The sequence below is a fragment of the Vanacampus margaritifer genome, chromosome 9 (assembly GCF_051991255.1).
Source record: "Vanacampus margaritifer isolate UIUO_Vmar chromosome 9, RoL_Vmar_1.0, whole genome shotgun sequence".
NCBI lineage: Eukaryota > Metazoa > Chordata > Actinopteri > Syngnathiformes > Syngnathidae > Vanacampus > Vanacampus margaritifer.
In genome coordinates, this window is record NC_135440.1 from 18,697,324 (window position 1) to 18,720,441 (window position 23,118).

Below are 23,118 nucleotides of genomic sequence, written 5' to 3' on the forward strand. Positions count from 1 at the left end.
TCTGCCTCAGCCGTGGGGTTCTGGGTTTGAATCTCAGCAGCGGCATTCCTGTGTGTTTGCATATTCAAGTCGTCATTACTGGCATCATTGACATGTAAACATCCACATCGTTGATCCGAATCTTAAACTTTTCTGATACAAATATGGATTTTTCACTATATAAGAATATCCCCTCTGCAATTTATGTGATTGTGAATACAGTCTTCAGCCATAGCCTTATTGTCTCCAGTCCACAGTAACCACTCAGCCTCCTACGCTGCTCTTAGCCTTGTTCTTTGTTCATTTTGCAACCAAAGTGAGACGGGGGGGGGGGGGAAAGTGTCTCCTCTGGAAAAAAAAAAAAAAAAAAACAGGACGGAACACAATTTGCCACTGTAATAGCTGATGATTTGTGATAATGTGCAGCAGTAATAAGTGCTACTTAATTAGCCATTAGGGAGTCTGAGGAGGGATGTGGATAAAAAGCGAATGGATGGATTTGAAGACCAAGCAATGAACCCCCGCGGCCTCCTCCTTCCTCCCCTTTTTGGGGGGCTACAAAAGCTCCATGGCGAGGGCTTCTTCTGTCGCCATGGAGACTAATGTTGAAAGCCAGCTGTGGTTTTGTCTTGGAAGCCCATTAGGGCTCTTTCTTTTCAGCTTAGTCTCCTTGGACTTACAGTCATCAAACCCGCTGCTCCGTGTCTAACTTGTCGGAATATACGACTTGGGTCAAATAGCTGCGGCAAATTATTCTGACCCTGTATGAAGCATGTCCCTTTTTTTTTCCCTTCAGTAGTCATACAATCGAGAATGTTTAGGTTTGTTTGAGTTCGATATGATAGGTTAGTTATAGGTCATGGTAGTAAGTTGCTGCAGGTTTGTTTAGGTCTGGTTAAGTTTCTGTAGGGTTGTTTAGGTTACTGTAGGTTTGTTTTGGTTCGTTGAGGTTTGCTTAGCTCAGGTTCGGTTAAGTTTATTTAGGTTAGGGTTGTTTAGGTCCGGTTATTTTAGTTTAGGTTTGGTTAATTTAGGTTTGCTTAGATTAGGTTAAGGCACTGATGGTTTGTTTAGTTCAGTCTTGGTCTCTGTAGATTTGTTTAGGCAAGGTAAACGTTAGGGTTAAGTTGCAGTAGGTTTGTTATAGGTTATGTTATGTTAGATTTGTTCAGGTCAGGCTCGCTTAGATTACTTTAAAAAAAAATTGTTTGGATTAGGTTAGGACGGTTAATTTAGGATATGATTGTTTAGTTGAGTTAAGTTATTGTAGAAATTGCCTAGGTTGCTTTTAGGTTATGCTAGCCTTGTTTAGGGTAGGTTAGATTAGGTTCGATTAAGATTGCCGTCTGTTACTGTGCAGAACTCAGGCAAGTTTTTTTTACATTTGATTACTAAGTTTTCATAATACTTGTAAACTTTTCCTGAACTTGAAAGTGGTATGTAAATAAAATCTATTTCCACCATTTCCTGTGTGAGATGATTGAAAATATGAAGAAATCCTGAAAAAGATTGTGCTCTCCTTTCGAGGTTACAGTATGAGCTAAGTCGCAAGCTTCAAGCCTTTGTGATATCTTTTATGAGGGAAATCTTTTCCACCTTTCCACTTTAAGCAAATATTATCCACGCCGAGACTTTTTCTAACCCCACATCATCTCTCTCTGCCTGGAAAATAACGTATTTTTTCCGTTGGATCTCGTATTGAATGTGGCTCAGGAGACGGTCCTGAGTGATGTTGTTATCGTTGGAAACGTTGCTTGAGCTCTTTTTTCCCCCCCCCCCCCGAAGCACTGATATTGGATCCTTCAGCGCCTGACCCAAACATATCAGTCAGTGGGACAGAGGACCGTCACGCTGAGCCAGGAAGTAGCAGAGTGATTGTTATGCGGCGCATTGACCAGCTTTCACAGGACGACGCTACACGATCAATCGAGACCACCGTATACTTGTGTGTGTTTTGGGTGCGGTCGTTGGCGCGAGCGGGGTCAGGCCGGCCGTTGTGTCGTTTGGGGCGATGGATGCGAGAATCAATAGCTGGGTCAGAGGGTAATGTCTGGCTGAGTGCTGAGTCTATCCACAGCCGTCCGACTGCATCAGCATCAATCATAGCAGAGCTTTGCCAACAACGCGCTCGGCGTACGTCCCCGGCTTGCGCTGGCCGGCCGCCTACGTCTGCTTGCAGCCTCGTTCGCTCCAGCGCCGGCTTTTGGAACGCCGACAGCGGCCGGCATCACACCGGGATGGAGGGGCCTCCCCCCCTCCGAAAAGATTGATGGGAGCGGAGGGACGGAATAAAAGGAAGGGATTGTGAGGCTTTGCCAGAGAGAAAGTGACGAGATACGCCGGATGCTTGTAAAGTGCTTGATAAATAAAGGTGAAAAGAAAATCAATAAGCAAGCAAATTAAGGGCCGAAAGCACTTGTCAGGCTTTTATTCGCAACCAACATTTCTCTTTAATCACCGTTTAAGTCCCGGTTTGTTTTTTCAGCTACAGTATATCTCTTTCGCCGCTTCCCCTTTGAGTCTCCAACTCGTCAATTGCGGCCGTGTTTGTTGTCCGCCCACAATGTACTGTATGTTTGATCGATTTGAAAAACGGTGAACATCCTCGTACGTGTCAGCACGGCGGACTGCCTCCCAGTTCTCTTTAAACATCGGCTTCAACTAACATATGTTTGCTCTATTGAAACAATCGAAATATGATTCTTCAAAGAGGGATATGCGGGAAAAAACTTTTATTTACATTTTTAACCATAAAAAAATAATATGAATTTAATATTGTTGCTGCCGATCAAAAAGTTTCTTAAAATTTCAATGTATTATTACAGGGATGTGATTTTTCCGCTAATTCGCGGAATTCCGCTTTTTTTATCTCCCCCCCAAAAAAAAAAATTCTGATTTTTTTTTTTTTTTTTTTTTAGTAGTTCATTGTGTATGCACATGACTCCGACAGATAACATCTTCTGCTATAACAAAGACATTTGTGGTATGCTCTAATATGAGTTACTTTTCATTTGGTCATGATACAATTATTTGTTCATGAAATTTGAACTCTTCAACATTATTTATGTGTTAACTTAGTAATCACATTAGTTAGATATGATGATATTCTCAGTGATAGTTTTTAAAAGCAAAGGCAGTCCAATGTTTTTGAATGTGACTGATTTTGAGTTGACTAAAGCTGCCATTTTATATGGGATAGTTCAATATACATTGAAAATTTATGCTGTTGTTTTGTCTATTTCTTTGTCATGTGAGTGCATTGAAAGTACTTAAAAACACGGAAAACCCATGAGCTCCGGGGGGCTTCGCTAGCTAGCCTAGCTGGGTGCCAGCGGCCCCCAGACCCCCGGCTAAATTTTCAGATAATTTCACTTTGGTCAAATCACATCCCTGATTATTATTTTTTCATGAAATCAAAGAAAATTTTGGGATTATTGCATACAATTAAAAAAAAAATCAAAATGTGTTGATTATTGCATACAATTAAAAAAAATACAGTGCATGTTTTTTTTTTTATTGGACAGCGACGATTTAAGAAAAAAAAAAATGAATGGAAGTAGGTCGACTGTCGAACGCAACGTGCTGAAAGAACGTGGAAAGATTTAACTGTACACTGTAAATGAGCATTTTCTTGTAAAACAAAAGTCAGAAACACAAAAAAGCATTCTTATCATAAGCATTATTTTCTTTGCTTTTCAGATCCAAACAGCAAGTGACAAAAAAACAAGTAATTAACCAGCCGATCTTCACCAAATGTATTCAAAAAAACTGGCCGTGTGCAGCACTATTTAAAGGGGAAGTCAACCCCCCTTTTTTTTAAACAGTAATATGTTGTATGGGACTCCATAAATCTAAAGTCTAAAAGGCTCAGCTTCAGAAAACAGGTGAGCCCTTATTGGTCGTTCAGTCAACAGCAAGTGACAAAATGGCCGCCCTGTGGAATTGAGAAAAACCTGGATTTTTCTGCTTAATTCATATCCACAAACACAATATTAATCAGACCACGTTAAGACCAGCGTGGCTGCACATACCATATTGTAAAGCAAATTTGTTGGTTGACTTTTAAACGATTTAAACATCATATTTTCCTCATTTCTCACTTCCACGTGTAATAGCATGATGTCCCAACACTTTTGTTGCGTGTTCAAGGGCCCATACTGTTAGGTTGGCGCGGCTTGAACGCGCACGCCTTTGCCTTGCGCAGGCCGGGAGAGGAAAAAAGAAACAGGATGATGGATGGAGGAGGAAGATGAAGACAGGATGCTGTGAAGATGAGTAGAGAGAGAGAGAGAGAGCGAGAGAGCACGGCAGGAGAATGAAAAGATGTTGAAGCTATAACACTTTTATCAATAACCACCAATGGGCCATGAGTTGAGAGAATACGTGTTGTATCAGCCTTGAAAGAAGGATATTCCAGCCTGTTTGACACACTCCAGACACCTATTGATTTCTCTTCAAGAAAGCACGCCCATCAGCCACTTCATTAGGTACACCTGCACATCCAATCTATGAACTCATTCACTGCCACTGACGGCTATAGACGTCAAAAAATCAGTTAAATATTTTATTCCACTTTTGTTAAGAGTGAAAATCTAGATTTTTTTTACTGTACATAGATATAAAATTTGTGATTAATCGTGAGTTAACTAGTGAAGTCATGCGATTAATTACAATTAACATTTTAATTGCCTGACGCCCCTAATTTTTTTTTTCATTTTTTTTTCAGGAGAGCTCAGTATTGTTCATTCAATTTGACATCATCATTGCTCTCCTTTTTTTTTTTTTTTTAAACTAATAAATTTAAAAAAATTTAATAAATGTTTTTTTTTTTTTTTTAATATATATACATATATATATACATATACACACACATATATATATATATATATATATATATACATATATATATATATATATTTATTTTATTTTTTTTGTATGTGGGTGAGTATGTGTATGTGCGTGTTCCCCCCCCCTAATTTTTTTTAAAAAATCACGTCAGGTGAATAAAAATTTTTCATTGTAATTAATCACATGACTTCAATAATTAACTCATGATTAATCACACATTTTATATCTGTTCTAAATGTACAATATATATTTTTTTAGGTTTTCATACTCTCAAAGTGGAAAAAGTGGAAAACTAATAGAAATAGTTCAAAATAATTTTTGACGTCTATAGCCGTTAATGGCAGTGATTGAGTTAAGATTAAAAAAAAATCTGCCTTTTCTTTTGCAAGGAGTATAATATTATAAGCCTTGAGTGGTGTGACTTGTTTTCATGAAATCTTTCTCACTCGCAAATTAGCTTCGGCCCCAGTGTCAGTTTTAAATGTTCGAATTGACCCATTAACGAACAGTGGCGCGGTTCATTTGTCATCTGCTAGTCTGTCCTGTGCGCTTTATTCTTGTGGACAATGTGATGACATCGCCGTCTTTATGAAAAATGTTTCACTCAATTCCTCACTGTCATCTCGAGCCTCCTGCTTCTTTGACAGACACATTTGAGCAAAATGGCTTTTCCTTGACATTTTCTATACGTTTTTCCATAGACCTGGCATATGTGTCACGTCTTTTTGATTGTTTTGACTCCTGGTGACACAGACTGGTAATTGGAAGTGTTCATAATTCCCTTTACCCTGACTCAGTGATTGAAATGAAATAAAAACATGGTATTTGAACAGGGGTGTGTACACTTTTTTTTTTTTATATACCCTGCACTTAATGTAGTGTTAAAAAAAGATCTTACATTATGTGATCACTCCACATTGTTTATGTACCAGCGAGATTAATTTGTTACACCCAATCTGCCTTGTTTATTGTCGTTACTTTCACCTAACATATATTGTAATGTAGCAATAATATTAAAAATTCCGCCACTATTTGCTGTATTAGAGGACCAGCTCACATTGTTTTTTTTTTTTGTTTGTTTTTTTTCCCAACTAGCTCACATTGTGATGCAGTGCAGTTCTACATCACACACAACCACAGCAATAAACAGTTTCTTCTTTGTTTTGACTATAGATATTTCGATACAGATCTCATTAGATACCAAAGACATCCCTAATCAAAAAGCAAGCTATCAAAGTTTGTAACTCTCATCTGGCAAAAAAAAAAAAAAAAATCAGATAGAGGCTGAATGGAAGTTAGGACACAAAGACTGGTGAGCTGAGGGAGCTGGAGTCGGAAGATTTTCCTCCGTGTTTGATGGCAGCGTCAGTCATGCTACACATGTCTGGGAGTCTCCATTCAACAGGAGAGATGTTCCCTTCTATCTTCCGCTCTGATGCCTGATTGGAACCTACACACACACACACACACACACACCCGCTCGCACAATGTTGGCATCTCGGTGTTGGAGTAAGATGAGATGAAGAATGGTGGCCTCGGGAGGCTGAATAGCTTTTAAATCCTGAATAGTAATGTTTGGAACATGGCTGGACCACTTTGAAGATAGCATAGGCTTGCATCTCTTTGGGCGCGTTTCTAGGAAGAAATAGATTTCGCTATGTTTTGCTATTCTAGTTAATCGACGCTTTTTTTTTTTTTAAGACCAAGCGTAGTGGGATACCATGCAAGATGTATCAGTTGTTATGAGACTTCAGTTCAGTGAGAATCTTAAGAATTGCCTCCACACGTGTTTAAATACATGTAGACACACAAATATAACAATGTTCACAGGCATATATTCTTTATCCTCTGCAAAGAGTGTGTATTTTTACTGGGGGCTCACTGAAGAATTTTAACCGCATTTATGCACAGTTGACCCCATCATGCTCACGATTTGGCACCTCCTTTTTTGCATAGTCACAGATTTTTTTTTCCCCAAAACTTTTTTTCTATATTTTTTAAATATTTTGGGGATTTATTGCAGTTTTTGGGTTTGTTCCCGCCCTTTTTATGGAAGACAATATTGAATGTTTCTAACCATTTTTTTTAAATCAAATTTTTTAACCATTGCATTTCATGGGCATCATTTATAGGCGGATTTTCACTATTCACAGGCTGGCCTGATCTTATCTCATGTGATTTGTATCTTATACTGCCCCCAGTTGGCTAAAGTATGTGCACTAGGAACAGCACAGTGTCCATTGAATTAAAGCAAAAAAAAAAAAAATAAAATGTGGCTAAACTTTTTTTCTTCCATTTTTTTACATTTTATTTATCATGTTATTGTTTTTCTTAAGTACAATATAATAAAGTACAATTTTTTTTATTGTTATTAAAAAACACATTACAAAATGTCCACTCTGTACAGTTATATGATTGCAACAGCTTAATTTAACTCCCAATGTGTGCCAATGGAAAATTTGATTGAAAATCTTGGAAGTCAACCTGCATCACCAAATGGATTGTGTTTGACTTCAGAGGTTCCGCTGTAATCGTATTCCATAATACGATTGAAGCGCAGGACAAAGACGTGCGTACATAATTCGATCACGATGAATTCATCGGTAACGCCGCCACATCCACGTCTGTTTAACTGGCTGGGTTCCAGTGACAGGGTGTGTCATCTATCGCAATGATGTGGTGTGATTAGGCCGCTGTAACTCGTGCGGGGATGGAACCCATGCGTCATTATGGTAAATAGACTTTTAATTGTGCGTTCTGTGAGCTAAAGAGATGAGCCAGCCAGCAGGATAAAGGGAATGCTAACTTTAGCATTAATACTTGTAATACTATAAACTGTAATCAGTTAAGACACAAATGAGCAATCTACATACACTTGTATGAATAAATGATGTTAATATCCAGTTGCATGTTTACATCAATGGTGGACGGTTGAGCAATGATCTCATTCCGCTTCATTCTTGTCTTCTTAATGGTCTCCACACCAATTTTTCAAGGCTGCTGATGAGATTATTTCAACATTTCCAATTAAGACGCGTTCTCCTGAACAAGCCCTGAACAATGAGGTTTTAATAAGCCCTTGTACAAAATGTACCTGTTAATATCATTTCTCACTGGAGAGTGTTTTAAAAAAGGGCACTGGTGAGCTTTTGTACGCCATCCACCGGAGTAGCGAGTCTGGTTAGGCGTGGACAAATAATAGAGAGTGAGAAATCCACTGGGCACAAGCGAATAATGTTGCTTCCATTGTGTGCAATTTTCCATAAAGGGCTGTTGTCTGGGGGAAGTACAGTTCTGAGGCTTCCATGCAATAAAGCTAACTGATCTATCCTTATACCCAAAAACTAATTTAAAAAAATCATATTTGTTAGTGTACAGAACTGATAGCAGACCTACTATTCATGTGTTCTAGAGTGCCTTGTTGTTGGCCCCGAGTGCCTACACGTCACGGAGAGAAGGCATAAGAGTAAAGAAAAAAAAGTTTGACGTGACAGCCGGTGTGTGGGCTGATGGTATGAATATGTTAGAGTGCCTCGTTGTTGGCACCGAGTGCACGCATGTCACATAGAGAAGGACTGAAGAGTGAGGCGGGGGAGTATTTTTATTTTTATTTTTTATATAAGTCTGACTAAACAGCTAGTGTGTGGATCAGGGCTTCACGCTAGTGTGGCTGCTTTAGAGCGCCTCGTTGTTGCGGTGTGGAAAGTCCCGTGACAACCCAGTGGAAAATAATAAACAGATGTATTTTCATTGTTTAAACATGTTATTTGTAGGCAAGAGAAGCATCCATTTTTTCAAGATCGAAGTACTGGTGTTTGATTGACATTTGAGGTAAGCGTGGCTTTACCGACAGCGTTTGAGAATAGAAACAATGGCTTTGTTTCCCATTTTATACACGTGGACAATTTTTGGCAGGGTTATTAACAACACTCTTCTTTGACGTGTCAAATTTAGAAGACATTCATTTCACTTTACAAAGACGAAGGTCTGCGTATGAACAATAGCGTCTAAGAACTGAATTGATCACAGTTAGTACCTTTTGGAAGGAAGGAATTCATTTATTCAAGTGGGATTGAAACCGTGTAGAGAAAACGCAGCAGTATTAGGGCCACACTTAAAAAGAACAAAAAAAAAGACCGTTACGAGAATAAGGTAGTCATTTTTGTGACTGTGAATCTAAATGCAACTGCCTGACACCACTTGCCACTAGAGACTTGCCATATATTAATAATATAAAATATTTATTGAAAACCACTTCTGGTTAGATGATGGAACAAAAGACTTTGTAAAAATGGTCATATTAGGCCGTAATTCCTTGTATTTGCAAGAGAAATGGACTGAGAAGTGATCCAACATGAAACGTGAGGGGAAGCGGAGACAACGCCACTTTGTTTGCTTCCCTCTCTCACTTATTTCCCAAGAGCATTTTTATGTAATAAACTCCATCAAGGCAAATGGAAATCCATTAGGGCATTTTGGAATAACACAAAAATCCATTTTTCCCCGACACTCTAAACGGGCGCGCTTTTATGGAAATCCGTCGTTGAAATGTAAAAAGCTCACTAAAGAAATGTGATGCTGACAGGATGGCGGGCGTCACATGAGGTTTACACACAGAAACAAGCGCGGCGGCATGTAAAGCGTGAGCATCCGCTGGCCTATTTCATGCTGAATAGAGAATTTTTAAGTCGGATTTCCCTTTTAACTTATTCACAGGGCTTATTTAATAAAAAAAAGGACTCCTTCTGAATTGTTGCTTTATAAACATGAATGAGCAAAATAGAATACTGCATTGCCTGCTCTGTTTAAATTTGGAAAATAAAAAAAATATTTAACTTGGGATGTAATTAACTCATTCGCTGCCATTGACGGCTATAGACGTCAAAAATTCATTTGAACTATTTCTATTAGTTTTCCACTTTTGTTAATAAGAGTATGAAAACCTAAAAAAAAATATTGTACATTTAGAACAGATATAAAATTTGTGAGTTTATTATTGAAGTTGTGATTAATTACAATGAAAAATTGTATTCACCTGATGTGATTTTTTTTTTTTTTTAAGAAAAGATTGTAAAAAATTAGGGGCGTCAGGCGATTAAAATGTTAATTGTAATTAACTCTTTGACTGCCAAAAACTTTAAATAACGTTTAGTAAAATCCTATGGAGGAGTGCCAAAGATGTTAAAATACGTTTTTTTTTTTTCCAAAACAGAGGTGAAACTAAGCGTTTTCTATTGTTGATTACTGAAAAACGGAATAAGGTAGAAACAAACTTTTTTTTCTGATGAAAGATGAGAGTCCAGTCTTTCATTTGGTAGTATGTGTGTTTCCATAGTCCAAACACATAATTTTCTGTGGACCTTGAAAGATCAGTCAAAAATGCTTAAATCGGCTGGCACCCACGGCATCCCTTTTCTGAAAACGTTTGGCAGTCAAAGAGTAAATAATTAACTCACGATTAATCACAAATTTTGTATCTATGTACAATAAAAAAATTCTAGGTTTTCACACTCTGTTTAAAAAAATGTTTAACTAATAGAAATAGTTCAAATGAATTTTTGACGTCTATAGCCGTCAATGGCAGTGAATGAGTTAAAATGTACATAAATGCTAACTAGAATTGTACCGGAATAAAAGTCTGTAAAAGTTTAAAAGCAAACATGCTGCTTCATTTAAAAAAATCACTTAATATTTTTAATAATCGATTACTACAACCATCCGTGCTAATGACTCAATTGTATTACTATTTAAGTATAAATGAGGCAATCATGCATAACAGCAGACCCTCGCATGTTTCCATCTTTTTATTTTTCGCCAATCCCCTCCTTTGCAGTTTTTCTCTGACAAATTTTCTGAAAACTTTAAATTACAGTTATAATGTACGGAGGCATACAACCGCCATTGGCAAGTAAACAGATTTGACTGGGGTATGTCGTTCAAATGTATTGCTAAAGTCGTTCGAACCTGTCGGTCGAGTCAGTCGTGCGTATTTGGTAAAGTCATTTGAACGTACTGCAAAGTTGTTTGAACGTCTTGATAAAGTTGTTTGGATGTGTTTATGCAGTCGTTTGAAAACATGGGTAAAAAAACATTTGAATGTACTGATAAAGTTGTTTAACTTGTTTGTATCTATTTCTACCGTCGTTTGAATGTCTTGAAGAAGTCGTTCAAACGTCTTGGTAAAGTTGTTGAAACGTATTAATTAGCATGTTCAAAACGTGGGCTAAATGCGACAAACATTCTTTATTTTCCCATAATCCCACGAGTTATTGCGCAATTTTGACATTACCCCAAGGCATTATGGGGGGGATAAATGGGAAAACAAATTCAAACAACTTTGCAGGATGTTCAAACTACTTTATCAAAACTTTCAAACGACTTTGAAGTACATTTGAACGACATATCTCCAACAAAACAGTTTACTTATTTTTTTATTATTATTATTTTTTTTTTCTTCTTTTTTTCTGGAGAGTTTACTTATTATATCTGGCAGGTCCACGCTCCCGCTGTAATGCAACTTATGGAGGATTTTCCACTACCATATTTCAAAAACATTCAACTCCAAATTTCTGTCATGCACGCTTCAATTGTTGTCTCCTAAGAAGAAGACCGCTAACGGAAGACAAAGAAACATATCTGTTATTATTTTAGCTGCTTTTATAACAACATCCTTTCTCTCCATCTGCCACGCCTCCCGCGAAGTCTCCGGGCTCCCCACGGGGCAAAACCCGCCGGAGCACACGTCGTAAATCATTAAACGAGCTTCCAAATGACCATGGCATGACCGCGGCTGTTACGTTGTTTAACATGCGTTTTTTGATTAGTCGGCAGCGGCGCAACGAGACGGATGCTTTAATAACTTCTCTTATTCCTGAAGCCCCAAATCACTCGTTCCTGCGGTATACAAACTCATTATGCATTTGGACTGCTCTGTTTTCTCTCCTGGTGTTCTGCAGTTCATTAGAGTCGTATTTGGGGATCGCACCTCCAGCTATTGTCCTGCGCTTCAATTCTATTTTGCATCCCTTCATATTTGGTTTGATGCACGTCTTAAAGAGGTCTTTCCATCCAGTTTAGAAGTCAGTACGATTCTAGCTCGGTGCTTTGATGTCTCACACACACACACACACACACAGTGAATGCTTGTCCACAGCAGAAAAGCGAAGCAGGTGCACACACACACACACATTCACACACAAACACACGCACAGCAGGGATGGTAAAACCTGCTTTTATCTTAAGGCGGGGATTTGCTTCCAGATTACTCAAGATGCTCCGAGCTCATTTCCCTCTCTTTGTTTTTTTCCCCTGCTATTCTTTGCAAGCGCTAAAACTCTCCATTTGCAGATTTTTAATTTTTTTTTTTTACGTGCCTGGTCCCACCGCTCCCTTAGTTGATCTGCATTCAGGCCTCCTTGGTGGAAGCATACCTCATTCGACTCCCCCCCCCCCCAAACACTGTAAATACTGTTGCCTCCTTGAAACGTTTTACACTGTATTTTTTGCTACACTGTTCCTACGCAACAAAAATCTCCGCGGCAGCAAAGGAGAGGCGACTTTCACCTTTAACCCTCGTTACAATAGCTCTATTTCCGCTGACTCCTCAAGTCAGTCGTAAACACGAGAGGATTTTTTTATTTATTTTTTAACCCTTTAACGGCAGGGGTGTCAAACTCATTTTTGTCGTGCATTTATGGTTTGCTTTGGAGGCCCGTTGTGACTGAATCCAAATAAATGTACGATGGCCTCATAAACGCAACAAATTGAAGAATAGCTCGACCTTGGGTTTGACAGTTGCGCTTTATGGAGTAAAGGGCTGTTATTGTAACGGAAGTGGGTGTCGACAATGCACTTGCATTGCTGTGTGGTCAGTTATTTATTTATTTTTTCAAAGCCATGCACGCAAATAATGTAATAATTAAATTAGCTTTATGCTAACTTGAGCGCATTTATGCATGCATTGCACCAGTGTTCAAAAAAAATAAAATAAAATGGTGTCAAACCATTACTTCTGTCCAAATGAAACTCCTCAACTTACCTTTACATCCTTCCTTGACTCCAAGATGCCACCAGATGGCGCCAGCCTCTGTATAAATATAACAAATTACTGAGTGTGTTATTTCATCTATGGCTTTCTGCATGAGTGCAATTTCACTACACAAAATTTGTCTTTGTGGTGACTCATAAATAAAAAATAATAATGCTATTTTGCGCCATTCTTCTACGTCGAACAGTGATAAAAAATAGGTATCAATCCAAAATGAAATTTTCTTTTTCTTCTTCTTTTTTTGGTGGGTCTATTATGAGACGTGAACATTTGCATAAGATGATCACACCTTATTTATTTATTTATTTATTTATTTGCATGGGGAAGCCATTAAAATGGCACATTTATTTCATCTAAGAATAATAAGGTCAACGAAATGAAGCAATTTCAAGTGTCAGTTGAGCCTGAAAATGAAAAATGCTGTTGTGTCCTCTAATACATGTCTAAGGTTTAAATATCAGTGTCTCATACTTGAATTTAACGGTAAAGCTAGCTTTAGAAAACGACTAGGTAAAGTTGAGTTGTATCGTGCAATAAATGTATCATAAACTCATGATCATAATAAGTGAAATAAGTAGTTATTTAAAAAATGAAAGGTTGAATTTGTATTTCAATGAGTTGACTAATGATGGTTAGAGAATGTTTTCAAAGAAGTAATGAAAGCGGCATGTACAAAAATACACTTTATTTATTGATTTCAAATCTTTTTATTTTTTTTATTTTAGGATATTTTTTATTTTTCATATTTTCAAAATATATTGAATATTTTATATCACATTAATTAATATTTTGTATTACATTAATGCTTTGTACTTTTGACCATTTTTAAAATATGCTTAGTCCTTATCATTAGTTTTTAATCTGCTTTTATTTATTTTACCTATTTTTTGGGTATTTTATTTTGAAATTGACTGTAAAATCACATTGTTCTGCAGGAACATCGCATTCTTTGAGTTGACGTTACCAAACATGGTTCCTTACCCTAAAAAGTGCTACTTTGCAGTTGACTCTTACGTTATAGTACACATTTCCTCAGTCCTCCAAAATTATTATACAAAAACTACATTTCCCATGTCTGAAGCTCATTTCCCCTTTTGTTGTAATCCCTCTTAAGTAAGCCACATGCTCACTTTTTGTTCGATCAAATACAATATGCCTGCATTGCGCATTACCACAAAAAAATATATATATACATCAATTGCCCAAGGGAGAAGAACATCTAGTAGAGGCAGGAAGAGAAAGAATGAATGTCCAACATTTAATTACTCCTTCATGTGGCCATAAAAGCGAGGAAATGAGGGGGAGCGCGGTGAGGGGAAGACATTGAGCGCAGTGTTTCGATCTTCATTTAATAATTGAATAATAATCTCCCTGGAGACCTGACCTAGAACCGGCGAGGAGAGAAGCTGCATCACACCCAGCCTGACACTCTGCTGCCCCCTGGTGACATTTTAGCAACACACACTCCTTGATGGAACTTTCCAACTGACTGCATCATGCTACTGTCATACTGTATGTTCCTTGATTTACAGCGGATACGAGCCAGGGTCAGTCATGGGAAGAGAAAGATGATTTTGGATGTCAGGAAAGAATATATTTCATTTTGTCACACCGCCTACCTACACACACACACACACTGCCAGACCTTATCTTCCTGTTTTTACTTTTTTTGGGGGGCTGATGATGAACGAGCATTGGGGTTAGGGGACAACGTGGCGCTAACACGGAGAAGAGAAGCTCTCACCCGTGGGTCCTGAGTCCATTCTGAAGAGCCGACAAATACACACATTTACTTACACACCTGCTTTGTGTTATTAATAGCTCAGTAGATATAGCTGAGATCTGCATGATCCCTGATGCACAATGATGTATTGCGCCGGTGTGGGCGCGTCACTGCCTTTCTCAAATCGACAAATTTTAGCAAGCGTGACTTAGCTTGACTGTTTTAGTTGACTTGTTGACTCATTTCCATACTTTTCTAAAAGTTTTCTTACAAGGCCTATATGCATAAAGTTGAAATCTGACTTCAACAGTAAAGGTACTCCAAGTTATCTCACATTCCCAAAACATGCACGTTAGGTTAATTAATTGTTTATAGGTATGAATATGAGCATAAATGCTTGTCTGCATATGTGCTGTTATTGACTGGCAACCAATCCTAAATGATTCGGTCATACTGTTTATCAATATGCATGAAGCCAATGTTGTCATGTGGAGTTGATTCGAATGCTTCGCGGACCTCGATTGAGCCAAAATGTCACCAAAAATATAAAAAAAATATGAGTACGCGAATATGAATCATGATGATCTCATCTTACACAATGTGAAATGTGGGCCTTTTTATTTTGAACACAAAGATGATATACTTGCAGGAAGCCATCTGCTAACATTTGTTTTGCCTGTCACCATAAGTAGATGGCATAGATAGATAAGCAAATATTTTTTTATTTTTTGGAGCTCCTGTAAGTGGAGCACAGTGAGGATTTGGTGAGAAAAAAAAGAAGAGAAAACAGGCAATTTTTGATATTCCATTAACGCAATATTAACCAGAATACTGCATTTAGACTAGTGGAGCTGCAGAGAACATATTATTGTCACCCCCCCCCAAAAAAGGGGGGGGGGTTAACTTCCCCTTTAACTCATTCACTGCCTTTGACGGCTATTGACGTTTTTATTCATTTGAACTATTTCTATTAGTTTAAAATTGTTTCCACTTTTGTTAACAAGAGTATGAAAACCTAGATTTTTTTTATTGTGCATTTAGAACAGATATAAAATTTGTGATTAATCGTGAGTTAACTATTGAGGTCATGCAATTAATTACGATAAAAAAATGTTATCGCCTGACGCTCCTAATTTTTAATAATCTTTTATTTTATTTTAATAATTTTTTAATTGTAATTAATCGCATGACTTCACGATTAATCCTACATTTTATATCTGTTCTAAATAAAAAAATCTAGGTTTTCAAACTCTTGTTAACAAAAATGGGGGAAATAAAGTTAATAGAAATAGTTCAAATGCATATTTGACGTCTCTAACCGTCAATGGCAGTGAATGAGTTAAAAACAAGCTCCTGCATCTTGAACCAAAACGGCTTCCTGTTGCTAACGAACAACATCCCCGGTTGATCTTTTTCTCGTGTGCAGTCTTCGCCGCGAGGGCTACACCATGCAGGTGAACGTCAACGACTACCTGGACATCTACTGCCCTCACTACAACGACAGCCAGCGCATGGTGGGCACCAGCGAGCAGTACATCCTCTACATGGTCAGCTACCGCGGCTACCGCAACTGCGACCCCCAGACGGGCTCCAAGAGGTGGGAGTGCAACCGGCCGCACGCCCCCCACGCCCCCATCAAGTTCTCGGAGAAGTTCCAGCGCTACAGCGCCTTCTCGCTGGGCTACGAGTTCCACGTCGGCCATGAGTACTACTACATTTGTAAGGATTCAATCATTGTTTTATTTCATGTCATTATTGAGATCTACACGTCAGGTTTTTTATTTTATTTTATTTTTTTGTTACAGCCACGCCGACTCATCACCACGGCCGCAGCTGCCTGAGACTACGCGTGTACGTCTGTTGCTCCACAGGTGAGTCTGGCACTTTTTTACACCCACAGCCAGCATCCTTTGGGGTTGTTCTGCCCACACACAACACTAGCACGTCTTTATGCTTCGCTGGGGACACCTGCTGGCTGCACCGCCACACGAAAAAAAATAAAATAAAAATTTGGATGAGAAGATTTTTTTTATTTTACATTGCTTTTTTGTCAGGTTTAAAGGTTTTTTAATTGCTTGTATGCAAATAGTTGGATCCCTCAAGTGTGAAATCAAGTAAATCTGAGCCTACATCTAAAAAAAGTTGACGTGAGCAAGCCCTTCCAATTCAATCGGGCTAACTTGCATAATACCACACCGACTTTCTGCGCCCATGACTCGGTCACTAGGCTTGGCAAAGATCCAGAGCCACTTTCAAGTGACAGCTAGCGCCCAGCCGCTGGATTACACTCTCTTAAAACACTTTCAAGTGAAAGCAAAAAGGTAAGCAGAGCTGCATTGAGTTTTGTTTAGTGCTCCGTATAATTAATTATGTGGCATTTGGGAATTCACCTAGCCCCCCCCCCCTCTCTCTCTCTGTCTCTCTCTCCCCCCTCTCTCTCTTTCTCTCTCCCCCTCTCCCCCTCCCTCTCTCTCTTTCTCTCTCTCTCACCCTCTCTCTCTCCAGCCTCTCTCTCTTTTTCTACATCCTCCTCACCTTATCTCCCCCCCTCTCTCTCTTTCTTCTCTCTCTCTGTCTCTCCCCCCTCTCGCTCTTTCTTCTCTCTCTCCTCCTCTCTCATTCTTTCTCTCTTTGTTTCTTTCTCACCCCCCATCTCTCTCTCACCCTTTCTCTCACCCCCTCTCTTTCTGTCTCTCTCTCCCCCCTCTCTCTCTTTCTCTCTCCCCCTCCCTCTCTCCCTCTCTCTCTATATCTCTCTTTCTCTCTCTCTCACCCACTCTCTCTCCAGCCTCTCTCTCTCTTTCTACATCCCCCTCACCTTATCTCCCCCCTCTCTCTCTCTGTCTCTCTCCCCTCTCTCTCTTTCTTCTCTCTTTGTTTCTTTCTCTCCCCCATCTCTCTCTCACCCTTTCTCTCGCCCCCTCTCTTTCTGTCTCTCTCCCCCTCACCCCCTCTCTCACTATACTCTCTCTCTCTCCCCCCTTCTCTCTCTTTCTCTCTCCCCCTCCCGCTCTTTCATTTTTTTCTCTCTCTTTCTCTCTCTCTCACCCTCTCTCTCTCAGCCTCTCTCTCTCTTTCTATATCCCCTCACTTTATCTCTCCCCTCTCTCACTGTCCATTTCTCTCTCCCCACTCTCTCATTCTTTCTCTCTTTCTTTCTCTCCCCCTCTCTCTCTTTCTCTATCCCCCTCTCTTTCTGTCTCTCTCCCCCTCACCCCTTCTCTCACTCTCCTCTCTCTCTCTCAGTAGCTCTGTCTTTGATGGTAACCCCCCCACCGCCCTCACGCCTTGTCAGAATCAATTTATTACCACAACGTGTGGTCAGTGGGTGTCTATGTTTATGTCGTCTTAACCTCTCTCACACACACAAACACACACTGACGACGCACTTTGATCCCTGGCCTGTCTGGTCTTTTTAACTTAGCCACTCCTCCCTGGCGGACTGGTCGCCCTTCATCCTTTTTCACACAAAACATACCCCCCCCCCTCCCCTCCCCTTCCTCAGGACTCACAGTGCTGCCGTGGCTTGTCAATCAGAGCGCTCCAGGCCATTTTGTTAACCCCAACGCTCTTTCCTTTGCTGCTCTCTTGCACGTGTCTGTCAAGCGCTCTGGTTAGAAGTAATTAAAATCCCTTTGGTCAATAGTTTAACCCTTGCTCCCTGGCCCTCTCTTTTTTCTCTGGCTTAGCCTCCGATGCGGACGACGAGCCAGAACCAACAGAGGCAGACTACACGCTTAGACCGGGCCTAAAAATGGACGACGTCGGTGAGTCATGTTCATCTTTGCACCTGAGCCAGCGTGGAAAATATCTTTGAGGCATATCAGGATGTAACAAGACACATACAGTACTTGTTCACACTGGAATCACAGCTGGGACGTCGGCGTTCATGCCAAATGTCATAAACGAGCATGGATGGCATTTGTTCCCATAGGTGGAAAACTTTACTAACAAGGTACAAATGGGGCCTTCTCATACAGAAAAAGTTCCATAAACCCTGAATTATTCATCCTCATGCCTCATGACTTCATATTTTGTGTTGAATGGGTGTCTTCTGACTTGAAGAGACACAAAAACGTGCTGAAAAATTGTAAGGCAAGGCAACTTTATTTATATAGCACATTTCATACACATGCTAACTCAATGTGCTTCACGTAATTAAAAGTGCAACATTTAAAATTGACAAACGAGTGAAGTAAAGATATAAAAAGTGTCTTACTGAAAAACGTACGGTGCAAGAACAAGATTCTGGAAAAACAGATTTTTTAAATCCTTTAAAAGCTCTTAATCATAAATTTTAACCTGCATTTAAAAGCATTTACACTTGGGGCTGACTTGACTTCTGTTGGTATCACATTCAATTTGTGTGCAGCATCACACCTAAATGCTGCTTCACCATGTTTGCGCCGAACTCTGGCCTCCACTAATTGACCCGAGCTTGCAGACCTCAGAGCCTTATTGGGTTTAAATTAAATTATTCTTGAATTCATTCGTAAAAAAATGGATAACACATTAATAGCATTTTCTTAGTTGTTTTTTTACATTTTGCAATTTAACTTATCATGGTAACTTAGCATAGCATAGAATCTAGAGCTGTGGTTCAAACTAAAACTTTTTACACATTAAATACACTATTGAATTTACAGTAAAAGTCAAGCACTGAACATATATATCTGATAGAAACCTGTTAGTTCCATGGACAGGTAAAGCTGCTTAGATTTTGTCTTTGTCTTGAAGTCTCTGTCTGTTGATGGCACCACAGCACCATCTGCTGGCATTGTGGCAAATTGCAACCAAACGTACAAATGGTTGTTTTGAGTACACTATTACCGAATCCCGAAAACATAATTTTTTTTGTGCACAGACCTCATGTGCTTTTTTTTGATTGACAGTTGAAAGCCCCCCCAAGGATCTGGTGGGATATACAGCAGCCATCGGAGGCTTTAAGCGGATATATTTTTGCGGTTCAAACATGTAGGATGTGTAGGCATAAGAAAGATGTGAGATGTAGTGGTATTTGATTGACAGTTAACAGAAGAGCAGGGTGAGTTTGATAGTGGGGACAACTTATCAGCCTTCATTTATATACTAGGGGTGTGCCAAAAAATCGATTCTCACAAGAATCGGGATTCTCATTTAGTAGGATTCAGAATCAATTTTAAAAGTCCCCAAATCGATTTTATTTCAGTTATTTTATACTGTCTTGCCTTTGTCTGTGTGTGCCTTTATTTGGAGCGCTGTTCATGTTGTATCCGGTTTGGCCACTGAGGGGCAGTGTGGTTCCACGCGGTCTAATACACTGTTAAGTTGTAGCCACATTAGAGAGTAGAAGGAAAAAGTCACAATGAAGTTATTCCAATAAAAGTCGTTTTTTTCTAGTGTGGAGCCGTTCTTTTGAGTGATAATTGTGCCGCGAGTAGCGTGCTAATTAGCATCAACGAGTCAGACTGGAGTAGATCATTACAATTCCTTGCACAGCTATAGATTGAAGCAAAAATCGGTGTCAATCAAATCATTTTGAATCAAAAATCGTTCTTAATTGAAAATCGATTCTGAATCGAATCGCAGGCCCAGAAATCGGAATCGAATCGTGAGACATTCAAAGATTCCCACCCCTACTAACAACCCACCCGGGAGAAACCCCTTTTGTTTCGAAACGGACCAGAAAAAGACTGCCCAACAGTAGTTTACTAGTAAGGTTTAATTGTGTACTAGTTGGCCAAAAGTGGCACTAAAAGCGTGAGGATAAAAACACTATTAGTAAAAAATCGAAATCGACTCGTGAGACATTCAAAGATTCCCACCCCTCTTATATACTAGGTGATTTTTGGCAAATTTTGACTTCTCTGTAATAAATGTACATTTTCACTTTACCAGGGCTTTAATAATTATTGCTTCAACAAGCAATCAGTTCCACATAATCAACCAAATCGCTAAGAATGATTCACTTGATTATGCCCTTACCTGTACTGTACTTCTGTTTATGTACATCAAACAACAATATAGACTATATTTGCTACTGACTCCTGAGCCCAACACCGCTGATATAAACCGTGTCTCTGTCAAACATGATGAGTCAATTTGAGACTTTTGGCTCCGACTTAATTGCATTGTGAGTGTATACAGAGAGGTTGGATTCCTTCCACTAAGTTACAACATATTGGCAAGCTGTATGTTGCGCAGGATTATACAGCAGTTGATGTCACAGGAATGACGCTAAATCTGTCAGCGCTGATTTAACGTTGGCAGCCGAGCGGCTAGTAAATCGCTAAGCGGCAGACACAATTAAACGTCTCCGGCGATGGTGCGCTCGGTGGCTTTACGGCGACAAAAACAACAACAACAACGTGCACCCGCCCGGGTCTCGTTCTGCAAGCAGCCACGTGGGCATCAATCGTCGTCCTGTCAAGTGTTTGCACTCTTCCGTGGCAGCTTGTAAAATATGCTTGCTATTAATCCGTGTGTGTGCGTGTTTGCCTCATAAATCATAAGTCTGTTTTCATAACTGCCATGAGAAAAGTCATCACTGCTGTGGTGAATGACTGCGGGTCATATCAACTCGCTGAAATAGTTTAGCGCCCCACCCCAAACCCCCCGATTGAACGTAGACGACTTTAGACCAGCTCGGAGCAGGTCTAAGTTGTGGCGCAGGTGGTGTAATGCAATTTTGTAACTCACTGCACAAGAAACGAAACTCCTCCCGTGCACACAGTTGCGCTTTGGGCTAGACTTTTTCTGGACACAAAAATAGGACGCTAAATTTTTACATTTTAATTTTGTTTGGATGACCTTCATTAGTCCCACAAATTCACATCATTAAAGCAACATTGGACATTGCGTGTAAAAAAATATGTAAAAATTATAACTATTAATTCGTCCTGGAAACCTATGGATTTTATTTAGATTTTGTAACATCACTTGATGTCAATATGGGCAAAAAAATGAATACATCTCATTCTTTAAATTCCATGAAATGATGACATTTTGTATCACATTAACTGCTTTCCTATTATGAAAAATGTTGAAAATGAAATTGCCACTTTTAAGACATACATGCAACTCAGGCAGAGTGCACTAGTGGCAATTGTGACGACCAGGGTTAGAATCTCAACTCTGACCTTGATCTGTGGAGTTAGGGCTGCAGCTATCAAATATTATCCTGTCAATTAATTCATGGAAGAAAAAAATATTTAGCATTTTTGCAACACATAATACCAGGCCAAATGCGCATGTGAGGTGCAGGTCTAATTTTTGTCCACCATTCTTATGGTCTACACTGCCGTATCTGTGACTTTTAGTATGTGTGGCTTTAAAAGGCAAGTTCTGGCCTGGTGAGTGACTTGTGTGTCAGTGAGTGAGCATCAGTGGTGGCTATAAAAGTTTTTCGGATGAACATTTGTTTCTTCTTTTTTTTTTTGTCCTTATATAACAATAGCAATTGCCAGAGTCATGTAATAAAGTAATAAAGAGCGATTGCAGACGACAAGCGCACGCACAAGCAAGCACATAAACACGCTTAGCAAGTAAAGCGTCTCCTTGAACGACGACCAATTACGCTCGTCGCGACACATTTTTAATTACTGTTATTCACCTTTCACATTCAGGACGGCAAGCCAAGTTCCAAATCAGCCTTCTTGTTGTCACAGTTTCCATTTCCCTCAGCCTCCAATCTCTCTTACCACCGTTCTGCGATTCGATTTCATCTGGCGCGAGATGGCGTGAGCGACTCCCCGAGCGGCACGATGTTGTTCATCTGCCCGTCACCGGCGGGTCGGGTTTCAGCGTCTGACCAGCAGGTCCGGCCATTAGCGGGAGAAATCAGAAGCTCTTTCTTTAATGGGCTTTATTATGGCAGCAATTACCGCTGACGACGTGTTGGACGACCTCTTCCAGGAACATCGGGAGGGATGTCGCTGATGAGAATGTAATGTTAGTCACTCGGACGCTTTTAGCATCGACGGGAGGCCGTTTACAGATCCAGTGCCTTTTTATTTTTAACTACAAATTACATTGTCTACAACTCTGATTGAGTGCAACCTCTAAAGTTGCACGCCGTTTGTCCGCTTAAGTAATCATGTAAAGAGAATGAATTTGTTCCAGGTTCAAAAACTGAATTAACCGCGCAAAGAAAGTAAAGCAAGACGTGACATTCTCCTTTTTTTTTTTTTTTTCCTTAAGAGCTCAGTTCATTCGGTAATTTTACCAATTTGACATGTCATCATCATTGCTCTCTTTTTTTTATTTAATTTTTTAAATTTTATTTTAGACGTGACATTCTTAATTGCCGTGCAAATTGAACACTGTAATAAATAATAACAATGGGTTTTTAATCTGGTTAAATAAAGGTAGGTGGGGGGGGGGGGTAAATTAAATGAAATAATACTAAAATAAAGGAATTCTGGTTGTTTGAATGAAAAACTGCCAACCTCCCGAGTCTTATAGTTTTGTGAAACTCTTCTTTTTTTGTGTCTGTACGACAGTATTGTACTGCTCCCTGGTGGCCAAATCGTACGCACCCGAA

The 23,118-nt window shown here is 39.5% G+C and overlaps 1 protein-coding gene across 4 annotated transcripts in view; it reads left to right on the plus strand.

Annotated features, from left to right (window-relative positions):
- Window positions 1–23,118, plus strand: part of efna3b (ephrin-A3b) — a 114,180-nt gene that overhangs the window by 84,723 nt on the left and 6,339 nt on the right. For all 4 annotated transcript variants that reach the window (XM_077575965.1, XM_077575964.1, XM_077575963.1 and 1 more), the window contains 3 exons: window positions 16,024–16,316; window positions 16,403–16,468; window positions 18,287–18,364. In XM_077575965.1, the coding sequence (XP_077432091.1) occupies window positions 16,024–16,316; window positions 16,403–16,468; window positions 18,287–18,364 (437 nt within the window). The remainder of the gene's footprint in view (window positions 1–16,023; window positions 16,317–16,402; window positions 16,469–18,286; window positions 18,365–23,118) is intronic.